Source organism: Motacilla alba, chromosome 21 (genome assembly GCF_015832195.1).
Source record: "Motacilla alba alba isolate MOTALB_02 chromosome 21, Motacilla_alba_V1.0_pri, whole genome shotgun sequence".
NCBI lineage: Eukaryota > Metazoa > Chordata > Aves > Passeriformes > Motacillidae > Motacilla > Motacilla alba.
Window position 1 is genome coordinate 6,823,358 of NC_052036.1, and position 16,661 is coordinate 6,840,018.

The 16,661-nt window shown below is 48.6% G+C and overlaps 1 protein-coding gene across 5 annotated transcripts in view; it reads right to left on the reverse strand.

Annotated features, from left to right (window-relative positions):
- The window catches only part of UBR4 (ubiquitin protein ligase E3 component n-recognin 4), an 83,053-nt gene extending 66,825 nt beyond the window's left edge, over positions 1-16,228 (reverse strand). For 4 of the 5 annotated variants that reach the window (XM_038159461.1, XM_038159460.1, XM_038159459.1 and 1 more), the window contains exons 1-23: positions 16,044-16,227; positions 11,944-12,041; positions 10,991-11,094; positions 10,217-10,346; positions 9,974-10,113; positions 9,539-9,641; positions 8,866-9,007; positions 8,655-8,779; positions 7,837-7,961; positions 7,557-7,616; positions 7,241-7,431; positions 6,906-7,005; positions 6,661-6,798; positions 6,078-6,195; positions 5,473-5,660; positions 4,736-4,895; positions 4,524-4,609; positions 3,375-3,544; positions 2,491-2,773; positions 1,763-1,895; positions 1,249-1,328; positions 650-778; positions 15-197 (exon numbers count right to left, since the gene is read on the reverse strand). In XM_038159461.1, coding sequence (XP_038015389.1) covers positions 15-197; positions 650-778; positions 1,249-1,328; positions 1,763-1,895; positions 2,491-2,773; positions 3,375-3,544; positions 4,524-4,609; positions 4,736-4,895; positions 5,473-5,660; positions 6,078-6,195; positions 6,661-6,798; positions 6,906-7,005; positions 7,241-7,431; positions 7,557-7,616; positions 7,837-7,961; positions 8,655-8,779; positions 8,866-9,007; positions 9,539-9,641; positions 9,974-10,113; positions 10,217-10,346; positions 10,991-11,094; positions 11,944-12,041; positions 16,044-16,174 — 3,117 coding nt within the window. In that variant the 5' untranslated portion in view covers positions 16,175-16,227. Of the gene's footprint in view, positions 1-14; positions 198-649; positions 779-1,248; positions 1,329-1,762; positions 1,896-2,490; positions 2,774-3,374; positions 3,545-4,523; positions 4,610-4,735; positions 4,896-5,472; positions 5,661-6,077; positions 6,196-6,660; positions 6,799-6,905; positions 7,006-7,240; positions 7,432-7,556; positions 7,617-7,836; positions 7,962-8,654; positions 8,780-8,865; positions 9,008-9,538; positions 9,642-9,973; positions 10,114-10,216; positions 10,347-10,990; positions 11,095-11,943; positions 12,042-16,043 lie in introns of all 5 variants that reach the window. The other variant, XM_038159457.1, reaches the window with a different exon arrangement.
- Between the last annotated feature and the right edge of the window lie 433 nt (positions 16,229-16,661).

Genomic DNA, 16,661 nt, shown 5'->3' on the forward strand with positions numbered 1-16,661 from the left:
AGCTGAGGCTGTACCTTGATCCACACAACGTAGGACGGGATCTGCAGGCGGGAAGACCAGCGCAGGGTGTGCAAGAGGTCACAGTCACTCATCTCGGGAGTGTTCATGGCCAAATGGTGCATGTAGTTTCTGGAGGGAGGCAAAATCCCCAGGATCCGCCACAGGATCAGGAAGTAGTACTGAAGGGCACAGGCTTCCTAAACAGAGGAACAGTTGGAAAAATTAGTACAGAAAGATTGCAGTCTCCATCATTACAGCTACTGAAATATCTCCTCAGGGACTCCACACTTCTGCAGATGTGCCAAATAGATGAACACATTCTGGACTGAGTTTATGTCATATTAAACAATAAAATATGCAACACAGGAGTGAGAAAAGAAAAAGGAAAAATGATACAATTTTCTCCTGTTTAATCGTGTTCTAGCCACACCTCCTGGAATTACCATGGACTTACAGGAAGTCTGAAGGACATTATGAATTAAAAGCTCAAGAGACGTGCAGCCACCACAAACACTAGGGTTAGCTATGAGATTTTTAAGTTCCTCATTATTCCAAGCACAGTCCAAAATACTTTGGTTAAATACTTTGCTTGAAAATACTAAGTTTAAAAACTTGTTATTCCTCAACACAGGCAGCCAGACAGTCTTACCAGTGCAGTGACATTTTTGTTCTCCCTCCTCCTGAGTGTATCAAACTGGGAGCCAGCAGCCAGTAATGAGGTGAGGGCTGCGTAGAGCTCATCGTACTTTGTAGCCCTGGAGAAAAGGACTTCACACACCTGCAGGAGATGAGAAATCAGGACCCTGCTTTGCAAAGCTCTTCAAGCATTCAGAACACCTACAGCCCAAAACCTTGCAAAATAAACTTCAGGGAGAGGTTCTATTGGGACTGAGGATCAATGGACTGGGGATAAGGAGCAGGCAGGAGAGAGAACCCATAACCCTGATGCCAACAAAACCCAAGGAGAACCTGGAGCAAAGTGATGAGAAAACAACTCTACTGTGTCTTTGAATCCCAAGCATTCCTGCAAGTACTACAACAGATCTTCAAAGATTTTGCACAGTGACTGCCCTGACACCCGACTAGGGGTACAAGGAATCCCATGTTATCTTATGCGGCCACTCTTCTCCATTTAGTGAGAGATTCCTGGCTCCTCTTTTTAATTAAGTCTTTCCTTCTTGTCTGTTTTCCCTGGCACTTGGCAAACCCCTATGGCCCTCCAGAAAGTCTCTACCAGCAGTGCCATACCGTGCTATCCAGACGGTTCAGATCATCCTCAGAAGCTTCTGGAGACAGGATGCAGTAGAACCTGGGCTGTGGGGCAGAGTCTGGAATGTGAGAACAAAAACCAACCTTCAAAGTGGCAGTTTAAACAGGTCACATGTTGTTATATCCTCTCCTCCACCCCCACAACCTTCTGCATTGTATGACCACTAGCAGATCCCAAGCCAGCTCCATGACACATTAGAGGTGCTCTAACCTGTGGTATAGGCAGCCAAAGCTTTCCTACTCCTACAATCCTGGCAAAATAAACACACGCTTATTTTTAATTACTTGTTGCACACTCCTAGGAGAGAACAACTTTGAATTTTGTTTCATAAAACAATTCTTGCATTATTAGATGTATTTGATGTATTTTTATCTATTGTAACTATGGCCATTAAAAGCAGGAAAAGATGCTCAAACCCAGGCACAGAAAGGCTCTGATTTATTTATAAAAGCAAATCTTGCAATAAAAAACTCCTTACATTTTCTTTCTTACCTGATGAACAGTGTCTGGTCCAGTTTTCTTCCACTTCTTTAAAGCCATGATAAAGCGGGACAGATGTTCGTCTGCTGCTGTCCTGGGATCCACTCACCCAGCCAATGGGTGGAGTCAGCAAATTATATTGTACCTGAATTTAAAAAACAAACAAAAACTCACCCATGGCATCCATGTCACTGAGGGGTAGGGGAAAATACCACCCCACAGAGAAAGAAACAAAAAATAGAAACAGTCCTACTCAAAACACAATATTCCACTCTTCTGGGGGAAGCCCTGGACCCTCCCTGATGGTTTTTATTCTGGACTGAGCAGTTTCAATCCATGGCCAAGCTTCCCACAGTTGGAAAAGCCAGGCACAAAGCACCATCTTGTCCCATTAACAAGGACAGTCCCAAAAACCTCCACGGTCAAACACTAAATCAAGGAAGTACAAAAGGTATTTGTGAAATAAAGAGCCAAATACTCGAGATTTTAAAGATATGGCGGGACAATCATCCTGTCCTTGCTAGGGTTTATTAAGACACCAGTCACACCAGGAATTTACACTCCAACTGAACCTGCTGCTAGGAACCAGCCATAATTAATCATTCCTTGGAACTCCGAGGTTTGGTAACAACATCAAAACTGATTTACTCACAAGGGTCGTGGAAGGAACACACCAAATGAGAGCCAATAACAGATTCCTGCTGGGTGATCAATTACATATGCAGATGTCATAACCTCACCTGTTCAAACAGGTACACAGGGGCCTTGGAATACTGGTGGAGCAGGTAATCAAACACCAGCAGCAGCCGCGCCACGATAAGAGGCACAGAACACTGCTGGGTCTCCATGTTTGCTGTCAGCTCCACAATGGTCTGGATACAGAGCATCATGATGGATCTGCGGCCCCTCTCGGAGAAATTGTGGAAAATGAGCAGCAGCAGCTGGAGATGCTCCACATTCAGATCTTCTGTGTCACTGGGGAGAGTCCCCTGCAAGGCGTTTTGCTTCAGGGTGCCCACAAACCTGGTAACAGGAGAGGAAGTTTGCCAAGTTTAGATCCCTCTTTAAAATCTCTTTAACTAGAAATAATTCTATTTTTCTGCTTACTGTTCTAATACTGGCAATTTCACAAATGTTCACTATGTTACGTATTGGAATGAGATTGTGTGAGCAGTAAAACCTACAGAAATTAAATCACTTGCAAACATATTAGTGGAAAACAGGAACAATCATTCAAAGGGAGAAGGGGTGATTCAAACCTCTTCATCAGAGCTTTAAACCACCTAAACCCTATCAGTGAAAGCCAGGTAATGGCAGAGAGGAACAATCTCTGCACCATCCAGCAGGACCTATCAGAAACCTGCTGAAAAATAAGAGATCCTCCTTCCCTTTTTACAGCCAGCCTTGCTGCAATTCAGCCTCCTGAGTGCAGGAAAAATATCCTGGGCACTGGGTGAAGGATTCCCCAGCACAGCAGACTGACCCTCTGCTCCCCGCAGCACCACTCAGATCCCACATCAGTGAACACACACACTTGGAATGCTGGGGCCAGAGAATTCTCACTTGACAGGAAATGAGAGAGGTAAGAGATGACCGATTTCCAGTTAACATAAAATGATCTCACCTTTCCCAGACTTTAAGGCACTCTGGAACGTCAGGATCTCCCTGGGCAGTGGCTTTATGCTGCCAAATCAGGAGGAGTCGGGACAGCACAGACAGACTCTGAGGGTGGATGTAGAGAGGCCACGGACCTTCAGAAAAAGGGGCAACTCCCAGTTGCTGGAGAAGTGTGTTCTGGAACGAAACAGGCTTGTTGGAAAGAGGCAAGTCCTGTCTGATGCTTCAATTAATTAAAAGTAGGATCTGAGCATATAGTTGACAACAAACAGCAGGGCTCTCAGCTCTGCTCACACAGCAATGCCTCTCCTGTCTCAGATACAGGGCAGAGCTACTGAGAGACACTCGAAGCTGTCACTTCACCACCTAAACACAACAAAGCCTCAACACCAAGGCAGAAAAAATGGCATTAATGAGTTTTTCTCATTCACTGCAACATCAGAGCAGGAGAGACTATGCTACTGTGTTCAGTATCTGTGAATCTGCAAGAACAGCCCTTTGACTGATCACAGCAATATTTGCTTCTTTTCGAATGTAATAAAAAGGCAGACGGATGAAAAATGCAACTGCTTTTAAAAATTAACAAACAACAGAGTGTTTTATATACAGTAGAAAACAACCCACTAAGTATAGGGGTTGAATTCAGTGATGGGTGAAGCAGGTTCATAACCTCCATGACAGGGTTAAGTCAGGTCAGCCCATGACCCAGCAAATAAACCTAGAGGCTACAAAGTCAGGACATGAAAGCAAAAGGATTAAGTTGATTCTCTCCTGAGAAATTCCAAGGCCTTTTGGCATCAGTCCTGACAGCAGAGCAAATCTGCAGGAATGTCTCTTGGTAAATTCATGGATGGAGGCAACTCTCCAAGACAAAATACACAAACTCATTTCCTTCTCAGCTTTCATCACCTTCAGAGTCTAGTGGATTAGTCTGAACTCTAAATGTTAAGTTTACACTGTGCAGGATGTTTTGTGCTGGATGACTGCAAAGATCATTCAAATCATGGGACTCAAAATATTCCAACCTGTTTTGCAGAATATACTCAAGGCCAAATGGAACAACCAACACACTACTCAAGATGTGGAGAACCCATATAGAGGCATAAACAGACACCAACACTTCTTCATTTTATTTATGCATTCAATCCCAGCTCACCTGCAGGGCAGGGGACTGAAGATCTGAGGTCACCAAGGAATGGTTGAAGTGATACAGAGCAGCAGCAAACTCCTCATCTGACGTGCCTGTAAGACAGGGATCGAGAGCCACTTACTACCTTTGCTCTCCAGTATTCAAAACTTTGACATGAAACTAAAAAAAAGAGACACCTCTGGGCTGTACAGCCCTACCAGAGAGGTTTGCTCACTCACCCTTCAGGCCATCCTTGTCCACCTCCTTGATGATGCTCGCCAGCGTGGCCATGTGCTGCTCCGACAGGGACACGCTCAGGTAGTTGCGAATGAAGTTATTCCTGGAGTTCAGCATAGAAGAAGTGATAAAGTTCAAAATGTTTGAAGCTAGGCTCAAAAACTGAAAAGAAAAGAGAAACACACTATAGAAACAACGAAAGCAGAGGGACAACATTCAACAAAAACAACCACCAGCAAAATAAATCAAGCCCCTTAAATCTCACCCCCCTGCAGTGGAGGAAAGGTGCACTAATGGCAATCCACTAATGGCAATTCCTGCACTGTGGTCTGCATCAGGACTGATTCCAGAATTCTCTGAGAAGGTTGGAGGCCTCCAACTTCTCCACTGCATTACTTACTTTTGTCTTTACCCAACGGAGTTGGAGCTAAAAGCATTCTATCAGCAAGTTGCTGCAGCTCTTGCAGCTCTGCCCCTGTTTTCCCTCTCCCTCTGGAACCCAAACAGATACAATCTCCAGCCTCTGCTTCTCTGGCAGCAAAAATCCTGAGAAATTCCGTCAGAGAGGAGAGGGAGAGGGATCCTTCTCCACAGCCATAACGCTCCCTGATTCCCCGAGCAGTGCACCAGAAGCAGCTGCTGTTTCCAGCACAGCAGTCCCTGGCAGCAGCAGGGTGCCCCAGCCCAGCAGTGCCTGCCCCAGCCCCCCCAGCTCCCCAGGGCCAAGCTCTGGCCGTACCAGCTCGGGGTCCTTGCGGCTGGCCAAGATGTTCCCGTTCTCCCCAGCACTCTGCTTGTTGGGGCTCTTCACCCTCGGCGAGCTCTCCAAAGGAGGGGGTGGAGGGGGTGGTGGTGGGGCCACTTTCTCCTTGCTGGGAGAGATTGTCTCTTCAAACCATTGCCCCAGGATTGGCTCACTGTCATCATCTAGCACACAGGGCAAGAACAACAAACCCATACTGTTAAAAGCAAACACCTCACGAAACTACCCAGCCTGAGAAAGGCCTAAAACAGAATTTCAGTGAGCAGCCTTAAGGCATCTGCTAGCTTCATTTCTTCTGTCCAAATCACAAGGCAAATCCCCTTCACAGAGGTCCAGCAGGAATTTACACAATGAAATTATTTCCACTCTCCTCTTAAGCAAATACTGTCAAATCCCAGCCACTCAGGCTTCAGTTTACACAAAAGAGTGCAGTCAGCACTGCTCTGCCACACAGACCTCACAAACTGCTCTGTATTTTCAGTGTTACAACTCATAGTCTGAGAAGGCAACAGCACAGTAGCCAGGTTTCCATTAAATGTGAAAAGCAGTGTAAAATCCTGAGCTGCTGCAAACTCTACTACCTTGGCTGCTGTCCTCCTCAGTGCTGCTGAAGTCATCCTCGTAGTAAGTGTTGGAGTCAGTGGAGGCACTGGCATCGCTGCTCATGGAGCCTTTCCTCTGGCGCTGCAGGACACAGGCCTAAAGAACAGCAGAACCAGGACAATTCTGGGATTATAAAATATAATAATTTGAAAATAAGAATAACTTTCCTCATGCCTTTTAATTTTCTTCTAGCAAATTTGTCTCAACTAGTTTTTCAAGGTTTAAGTTGTACTAAAAACCACACAGGATGGTTGAAAATAAACAATCTATGTCAAGTTTGTAAGCAACATTTGAAATAACAGTTCTAATACAATATCATCTGTTACCAATGCAGCTTTTTATTAATCTTCCCACTAAAATCACAAGTACCACTGAACTCATGAAAAAGTGCATTTCCATTAGCACAAGTTTGTCAAATTTACATTTCTGAAAAGAGGAAAGAGGAAGGCCCTGGCTGACAACTTTTGAAAGAAGAATTTTATGTTCTCAGCACAGGCCCAGTTTGTTAAGTGCTGGAGTGGCTCAGCTCCAGAAGTTCTCTAGCTGTGTGCCAGTTCCTACCTTTCTGTAGGAAGTGGAGAGCAGAGTCAGCAGCAGGTTAGTGAGTGGCACAGAGTCTATGAGCCGCTGGATCCTCTGGATGGACGTGCTCTGAGCCATGATATCCAGCACTGCTGGAGGGCCGTCGCTCTCCCAGCCCTGGAGGACAGAATTTCAAATTGAATTGAAAGAAAAAGAAATTGGTAGAAGAATTCCAAGTGGAGAAGGCAGAATGTCTCAGGACAATGTCTGTGCTACCTGCATACCTTGTGCAACGCCTCCACCTGCAGATCTTGGAAAAGAGATGACAGTAATTTGATGGCATGATTTGCCAGCACCACTGACAGCACCCCAAACCCTTGATGCCTGCAGAAACAGAAAGGACAGAATGTCATTTCAGGGGGAAAATAATAAATAAATAAATTTTCAATAAAGTGATTGCTTTGCTAAACTGGAGACAACAACTTCTCTTCTTTCCAAGATGTGGGACTTGAATTGCAAATAGAGATAAAATTTCACGAGACCAACAAGACCCTGCAACAGGTGCTTGCTGGAGCTGGTTAGACCCCTGAACAATGCTCCCTGCAGGGGTGTCACATACCCTTTGCCAGGTCCCAGCTTGGGAGACCCCACGCCCTCCTTAGTGCGAGCAATGATGTCTCTGACGCGAAGAGCAGCCAAGGGATCCTTCTCCTTCCCCTTATCAGCCAAGGCCGTAGGGCTGAGGTTCAAGATGAGGAAGAGGCTGTTCAGCAAACACCAAGCCCCGAGCAGCTGGAAGTTCTGATAATGCTATCATGCCAAAAGTCGTGGGGAAGTGGGGAGAAAAAAGCACCAAAAAGACAAAACACCGTAAATCCAAATGCCAAAATACCGGCGCAAAAAGGGTGAATAAGTTACTGAGATGGAAATCTTACCTCCCCCCCTGCACGGCGTGAATTGCTGATGGCTTGTCCAATCATTTCATAGATTTCAAGCTACAAATAAAGCCAAAACCATAGTAAGGCACCCCACCAGACAGCAACAAAAATAAAAACTCCAAACGTAATTGTATTTTACCCCCTATCCCTTCAACTAGTTTACCAGCAATGGCTATGTCTCAAAATCATGGCTGTGTATTGCAATGCAAATAAATACAACTTCTGCGCTCTTTGCTTGCTGAGGAGGAAAATGATGAACACTCTGTGGTTTACTTACACATTTCTGTACAATAGTAGCAGCATCATTTTCATAATCTTCTTCTTTGGAGCTCGTCGACCCGGTTCGTACCTGCTGGGTGCTGCCCACGTGCAGGATGGCCATGCAGGTGGCCACGCTCACACCTCAGGGAAAACAAGTGCAGGGGACATTCTAAGGAAGAGCCAGTCTTGGGACAAAATGTTCTTATTAAGCACATTAGGACAAATGGTACCGAATGTGTCCATCAACTTGATGGAGCAGGGAATGCTCAGTATTACAGCAAAAGATTAAAAAATCTTTAGTACCCTCAAAAGAGTGAAGTCTTCCCCTACAGAAACACATGGGAGCAGTTAAAGGAGGTAATGTTTTACCATGTAATTCAATAGCATTTTTAAGACAATCTTTAGACTTGAGTGCCACAGCTCCCTAAAGTCTCCCCCACACCAATTAAACACTCAGGATTCTGGTGTGCTTAAACCACTCCTGGGAAACAAGGCTGATTAGGGGCTATGACAAATTAAGCTGAAGCCTAAAGAAAAAATGTATTATGCTCTGAATATAAAAAGAAAGAGCAGAAATTACAGGCTGTTAAGAAAATGTTGAGTCAGTCTTTCTTAGATACTGACAGGAACAGTCATTCTTTCAGTCATTTCTTAGATACTGACAGAACAGCGGCAGAACATATCAGTAACAACTTCAATATTAACCCGATCACCACAATGTGCTGCAGAGCTTCAAATTCACGAGAAATAAAGGCTACTTGTGGGCTGAGTCTCGAACATGCAGGTAACAAAGCACAGCCAAAAGCTCCAAAAAACTACTGGAGATCCACTCACCTGCATAGAGACAGCTAAGAGCAAGAACAGTCACATCCTGAAGACGTGTGGGTGTCAGGGGCTCCAGCACGGGCAGGGACAGAGTATCCAGAGCCATGGTGACATCGATCACCAGCGAGTGGAACCTGCAGGCAGGACACACGGTGAGCCCTGGGCAGACACGGCGACCTCCCCTGGCACGCGGGGATGCCCAGGCAGGGGTGGCACTGACCCGTTGCGCACGGCTGTGGCGTCGGCCACGGTGGCTGGCATGATGAAGAAGGAGTTGGCGGACACGGCGTCCTGGAAGCGGTTGATGTAGCGCAGGAAGTACGGCAGGTTCAGGCACACGCGCAGCAGCTTCTCGGAGCCGCCTGCCAACCACAGCAGCAGGGCTGTGTCACTGCTTCGTTCAGCCCTAAGGGCCCTCAGTAATTGACTTAACTGCTCTTGGTGGTGAGAAAATGCCACCAGAGATGAGGCAATAGGATAAAGAGTGCTTTACAACAGCAGCTGCTGAAGTTTGCAGCCCACACTTGTAAACGGGGGTCACAAAGCTCTGTGTCCACATTACAGGACACACCAGCTGCAGCTGGTGGGACTTGATCCCAAAGGTCTCTTTCAACACAACAATCCTGTGATTCTAATCCACATCTACTCAACAATCCATCCCATAAGGTATTTCATACTGTCCACCTAATTTACCCCTCCGAACACAAATACACTGAGCTCATCTCTGCAATAAAAAGTCCATTCCAGCCACAACCTCCCTTGGTGATTGACCAGGCAACTCAGGGAACCCTTTAGGTCAGAGAGTTTCTTCCCACTCAGAGCTGTGAGATGTAACACTGGAGAGACATTTTTCCAGTACTTTTTTGGCCCCAAGCTAGAAAGCTGATTCTCACCAAGTTCTTGCAGGCTGGCCACATTCTGAGCAATGAATATGCTCTTGGTCTTTGTTGCAGAGGTTTGATCTGTGGCAGCTTGATCCTCGCTCTCTCCTTCCACCTAAAGCAAGCACATACCAAATATATTATGGAAGCACTAAAAATACACAGTATTTCTCTAAGTCTCTGATAGAGAACCAAGGTGTATCAGCAGCACAACTCCAAACAGCCAGGATGTCACTGAACGTTGCATTCCGTGAGGAAACAAATCCAGTATTGCCAGTGCAGCACAACCTGTATTTGGTTGTTTGCCATTTATTCCATGCAAGCAGGATTTATGTACTTCTCTTTACACCTGTCTCGAAAAGTACCACTTAGAGCCCTCTGTCCCTCCCTGCACTGCGTTAATAGTGTTGAAATTCAGACTGGTTTTGTTTTAGAGGTTTTTTTTACCTGTGTATCTGTTGTGATTGATGGTGATGATGAGACTCTGGGGTTAAAGACTGACGTTAATTGGTTGAGGAAGTTCATCTGCACTTCCTTCTGTCTCAGCTCTGGGCTCACTGGGGAGGCCAATTCCTTCTGGTCCTCAACTGCAGGGAAAACAACAACCCCATTTCAGACAGCAAACCTCAGATTTTCTGTGCCTAACTCCAGTGCTGCAGTGAAACACACTCAGCTGAAGCCCCTCCCTACCATCAGAGAGGGTTTTGACAGTCTGAGGCAGCTTGGCTGATTTCATCATCGCTGTGAAGGTGATGATTTCTGTGCGGTCCAGGCGGCTGCAGCCCGTGCACAGCCCCTTGATCAGCAGAATGAGGTGTTTCTACAGAAAACAGAGACATCAAGTACCATTTAAACTCTATCAATTCCAACCCCTCCTCCATATCGTTTACTCTAAGCAAATGGATTAAGAGTAATGCAAATTCAACTGGTGAGGCCACTGCAACAGCTCTGAGCCATTCTGATCTCCCCAAGGATGGAGACACATCCCTGACTGCAGGTAATCCAGGCCACTGACACTGCCTGTGCTTCCCATGGAAAACACCTGGAGAAGCTCTCTCTGCTGTGACACACATCATTACAGGAACACTCTTCACAGGTCTTCCCTCTTTCAAATATATTTAAGATTCCCCACAAGACAGAACTACAAGCATGCGAAAAACATCTTTAAAAACTCAACAGATAGCTGTGACCCAGGCTGTTGCACAAAACCAAACTGGAGTGCAGGAAACGAACTGAATTAACCAAGGCTTCAGGTCACCTTTATTTTGAGTTGTGAGCAAGCTCTGATTCAGCATATAGAATGCAAAGGGGCAGGAATCAGAGTCTACCAAAGTGTACACCTTATTTTAAGAGTTTCATTGATTTTGCTTTATGCATTCAACATTAGAGCAGGTATTTCAGAATTAGAGCCCAAAGTCCACTCTCACACTGAGGCTGGCCCGGGAGGTGCAATCCTGTGCTCACCTGTGAAACAGCACATGCTTCGTCTGGGTTCTCAAGCCGCAGCAGGGAGAATTCAATCAGGACTTTACAGGCAGCTGCCACGGACTGCAACTGGTTTCTGGGTACTGAAAAAAGCACACCCTTGTACTCGGAGTAAGTTTTAAAATAGCCCAGTGTAACAAGCTCCCAATGGTGTCAATAAAGCAGGATGCTCTGCAGTGTGGGGACACACTCAATCTCTCCTGCCTAACACAGATGCAATATAAACTCGGTCTCATCACAATGTAACCCAAGAAATGTCAGCAAAGTGAGGATAATTCCTTCTGCCAGACAGGGGAATTCAGACTGATAAAGCAGTTTCCCCAGCAACATTATTTAATGCTGACAGAAGCTCTGAAGAACATGAAACAAGTTCAAGAAGCCAAATTTTTGTTGAAATTGCTAAATTGTCAGCCAAAATAACAGAAAATATTTTGAGTCACAATGTTTTGATCATTAACTCCAACACAGTAACGTAACTACAGAAGCCCTAAATGGTTTGGGCTGGAAGGGACCTTAAATCCCATCCTGTCCCACCCCCTGCCATGGCCAGGGACACCTTCCACTAGATCAGGTTGCTCCGAGCCCCGTCCAACCTGGCCTTGGACATTTCCAGGGATAGCAGTGCTCTAACTGCTGAAGGATAATCTAAAAATCCTGAACACTGATTTAAACACCTGACCAAAAATTAAATCAGGTCAATGAATAAGCAGCCAAAAAGGCAATGCCATCCAGGAGTTGGTGGCCAAATACTGCCATCAACAAGCTTCCCTTTCCATCAGAGCCGACATTTCATGGTACAAAAGCCAGCAAAGTTGGCCCTAAAGCCTGATTCAGCAAGAGGCCAAAAAACAAATACAAAAATCAACAGTTCTGATTTACTTTTACTGCATCCAGTCATTACGCAGGAGCAAGAGAAGCAAAGGAACACTTACTGAGACCACACACGGTAGTGATGTAGTGTGTGGAAAGTGCAACGAAGGAGGAGTAAAAAGGCTCGTACTGCTTGTCGTGGTGCAGGATCTCAGATTCACTGTAATGGAGAAGGGGACAGAGGTCAGCCAGACCCAGCACAGCAGCAGCACCACTCAGCACCCCAACGCGTCCAGAGACAGGGGCAAGGCAAGGTGACAGCTCTGGGAACACAACCCTCGCGTCCCCAGGGCCGAGTCCTCCAGCAGCAGCCAGGTCATGGCATCAGCATCACTGCCCACACAGGAAACGTAAGGAAATATTGTGCTGCCAGTGTTTCTCCTCCACAGCATAACAGGTCAGGCTCTACCAGCCGCAATCCCTGCCAGAGGCTCATTAACCTTTAAGTTGTTCTAAACTCAGCTGCCCAGAGAGCATGGACTGTGTGCTCTGCTAAGGCTGGCAGGATTTGCCAGGCCTGGAGCACAGGCATTCCCTTCCCGGCACGGCACCGAGGCAACCGGAGCTTGTGCACGGCTACAAATCAGAGGGATCAAAGCAGGCAACTGCAGAACCACAGCACACACAGGCACAGCACCTGCGACCACCTGGGAGGGATCCGGGCAGGTAAGGCAGAGCCCTGAGGCTCCTCAGCTACACTCACTGGCCTCAGAGATCAGCCTTTTATGGCAGAGGTGACACCTTAAGGGTGTCCCACCACATCCCACTTGCACCGACACGGAGAACACAAACTGCTCTGCCTCCTCACCTACTTTTTGCTTTTGTTTTTCCTGTGACAAGACTAAGGGATGTGCGTATCTGCCTCGTAATCAATCAATTTACTTTCTTTCACGTTTTCATGCAGTGAAACAAGCAAGCTGGAAGAACAGATGATCAGACCCAGCTTCACTCTGTCTCTCCAAACCCAGCCAGGCTTCTCCACCTCTGGGCCAAGGTGATTCCTGGAGGGCAGGTGGGGAGCAGAGGGCAACAGCCCACGGCACAGGCTGTACCCAGCTCCAACCACGATTGCACCATTCCCTGCTGACCTGAACCAAGCCCAGTTTATGCCTAGTCACTTTCCCTTTTTGCACCCTAAGCCATGATTTCCAGCTGTAACAGGAGGTGCAGACAGAACAGAAACAACTCTGGAACAGAACCATTTCTCCACAAAAACGAGCGGCAAGAAATACTTGTCAGCTCTGTAGTTTTATTTAGTCTGCCTAAAAAGCTGAAATACAAATAGAAAAATAGAAAATTAAGAGAGTCTTTACTGGAATATATTCAACAGCATCCTACAACCAAGTTCCAGTACCTCAGGCCTCACCTCACCCTCTCCTGCCAGAACTGCTCTGGTGAGGAACGAGCCCAGGGACTGAAGATGCAAAGCAGTCTGCGCTCTCTCCTTTTCATAAACTCATTTTGCTCACCTGCCTCTCAGGCCCAACTCCAAGCCAGCAGCAGTAGATGTATGTAAGCATTGTTAAGAGAATAAATGAGAACAATTTGGGAATAACAGAGTACAGGAGAGGCTGACAGCTCCTAAATTACCACATAGGTCAAGCTGTGCACCACACAGTGCCCAGAGGGTGTAAAGAACACAGAGGTGCAGAATCCAGCACGAGATAGGGATTGGGCAACGGGAAGTTAGAGTTTGACTTAAACACACTGTGGATGTCATGATAATGCAAAGTGGAAGGCAGCAGTCGAGTCATCATCAATCCTTGCAAATAACCATGGACAGAAGATAACAGCTCAACCTGGGATGTGCTGGAGAGTTATTCTGGGCACACAGTGAGCTTTAATAATGACTTCTCAGCCTCTGTACTGTGCTTTATTGCTTAGAGGGGTTTTGCTTCCTAGGGAAGCTCACTGCTCAGGCTGAGAGAAGTCTCAGTGTCACTGCACACGTTAATCAGCACCAAACCCCAGCTCCTGTCTCAGCTCAGCTCCCCAGTCCCCACAGCCCCGCACACAGCATGTCCCCATCCCGACAGCCCCGCACACGGCCTGTGCCCGTCCCCACAGCCCCGCACACGGCCTGTGCCCATCCCCACACACAGCCTGTCCTCTGTGCCCACAGCCCCGCACATGGCCTGTGCCTGTCCCCACAGCCCCACACACGGCCTGTGCCCTGTCCCCACAGCCCCGCACACGGCCTGTCCCCGTCCCCACAGCCCCGCACACGGCCTGTCCCCACAGCCCCAAACACGGCCTGTCCCTGTCCCCACAGCCCCGCACACGGCCTGTCCTTGTCCCCACAGCCCCGCACACGGCCTGTGCCCGTCCCCACAGCCCCGCACACGGCCTGTCCCTGTCCCCACAGCCCCGCACATGGCCTGTCCTTGTCCCCACAGCCCCGCACACGGCCTGTGCCCATCCCCACAGCCCCACACACGGCATGTCCCCTGTCCCCACAGCCCCGCACACGGCCTGTCCCTGTCCCCACAGCCGCGCACAGGGCCTGTCCTCGGGGCAGAGGGCACAAAGCAGCCTCCTCCTGGGGAAGCACTGCTCCAGGCGAACCCCTTCCCTAAAAACGAGCCTGCAGAGACTTCACAGACCTGGAGTTCCCCTCCACTGCACCTTTCCAAGCCAGAATTTCAATCATTTATGTCAAATAAGGGCCTAATTTCTGTCAATTCTTGAAGACACCTGCTAACAGAGGAATACTGGTAACATGATGAGGCTTAAACTTATAAATGAAATACCAGAGTAGTTAAAAAACGAAGTTTATTGTTTTATTTTGAAAAGAGTAATACTGCTGATTTCAATGTCACCACACCAAGTTTATTTACGGGGAAATCCAGCCACTTTGGGGTTGGCTGACACCATCAAGAGCTGAACAACTGCCTCCTAAAAATAACTTGAACACATAAAAGATTTTCTGTGAGAAATCTAAAGATAGATTCTTGTTCAGCACAGAAAGGCACAGCTCCAGACACGAACAAGTTGTATTTATTCCTTTGTCATTTAGCACACCACACCAAGGCAGGAAACAAAAAAATACCATCCTGCAAGAGGCCAAATCCTGCCAGACCACCAGCCACACAACTCCAGCCCCAGGCACAGCTGCTTGGAGGCAACAAACTGCTGTCTCAAGTGGAAAACAGAAACAAGCTTGCCTCTAAAGAAGGAAACAGCCCTCTCCCAGAACTCAAGTGGATCCACTCCAGTGTCCCTGCGATACTCTGATGGAACACTCCACTAATGAACTTTAGGCACAGGGACAGCAGAGCTGCCCGGGGAAAAGTGACACTGGAATGGTCCCTAAAACAAAGAGTGGCCAAAGAACTGTCCAAACCCTTCAACACCGAGGGGGCAGCTCCCGGGGGGAACAACTGCTCTGTGTGTGCAGGCACAGAATTCCTCCAATTAACTCTGAATCTGAAGCACCCACTGCACACTCAGCCATTCTACGTTAAACAAAACACCACATGGCATTATTTTACCAACTTCCTCAGTGCGTTGGTTATTTTATGTTTTCTAAGAACTTATTGTGGCCGGGGTTATATCTCTGTAACTGAGCATGATGCTGGGGCAGTCACATCTCGTGTTTTAGATCATAAATCAAGCTGTAAGTTGAATTAAGTAGCTACAGTGGGTACCCTTATGCTCTGACTCCAATCTCTGTGGTTAAGACAAGGCAGACTTGATTTGGTTCTGTTTTATTTCGACTTAAAATAGGAGAAGCACTGCAGTGGAAAAGACTTAGAGGGAAGTCTGGTCACTCCCGAGCCCCGTGAGACAACACTTTCCACGGCCCAACCGGGCAAACCGTGACACGCCTGGACAAAAGCAAAACCACAAGAACAGTCCCGAAGCCTCTCGGCGGGCGCCTGTCCGAGGTGCGGCGGCCGGGCGAGCACCCTCAGCCCGTTATGGGGCCCGAGGGCACCTCCGAGAGCTCCGGCCCCGGGACAACGGGAGGAGCCGGGGACGGAGCTCGGGGCTTTGGCCGGGCAGCCGCAGCCCCGCCGAGCACCGAGCCCGGCACCGGGCCCCTCACACCCGGCCGGGCCCCGCCTCAGGCGCCCCTCAGCCGCTCCCGCAGCGGCACCCCCAGCGCTGCCCCTGAGCGGGCGACGCCGAGGGGCGGCAGCCCCCGCCCGCGCTCGCTCACCTCTCGATGACCGAGGCGAGCAGCTGCGGCAGCTCCTTCATGTCGAAGGCCGAGTAGGACGCGGAGAGCAGCGGCCGCACGGCCACGTCCCAGCCGGGCCCGGCCGCGGCCCCCGCGCCGCCCGCCGCCATCTTGGGCTGCGCTGGGCCGGGGGCCGCGGCGCGCACAGCGCCCCCTGCCGGCGGGGCGGCGACCGCGCAACGTCGCGCCGCCCCATTGGCCCGCGGCGCGGGCGCGTGCGCACTGCGTGAGTCAGCAACTTTGGCGCGCGGCGCGTGCGCGGCGCGGGGAAGGCGGGGCGGGGCCTCGCGCGTGCGCCGTGCGCGCGCCCCGCCCCCGCGGCTGCCCCGGGGCAGGGAGGGAGCGGAGCGGCCCGAGAGACCATCCAAAAACCCCGAAAACACTGCCGCAGCGAAAAACCCGCTTCAAGAGCCCCCAAAACACTGCAATAAGGAAACAGCCCCCCCACGTACATACCAAAAAAATCCCCACTTCAGTAGCTCGAAACCCACTGAAATAGTCCCATAAAACCACTTAAACAGCCCCAAAACCCACCCCAATGGCCCCAAAAAACCACCTCAATAGCCACCCAACACGCACCTAAATAGCCCCAAAATC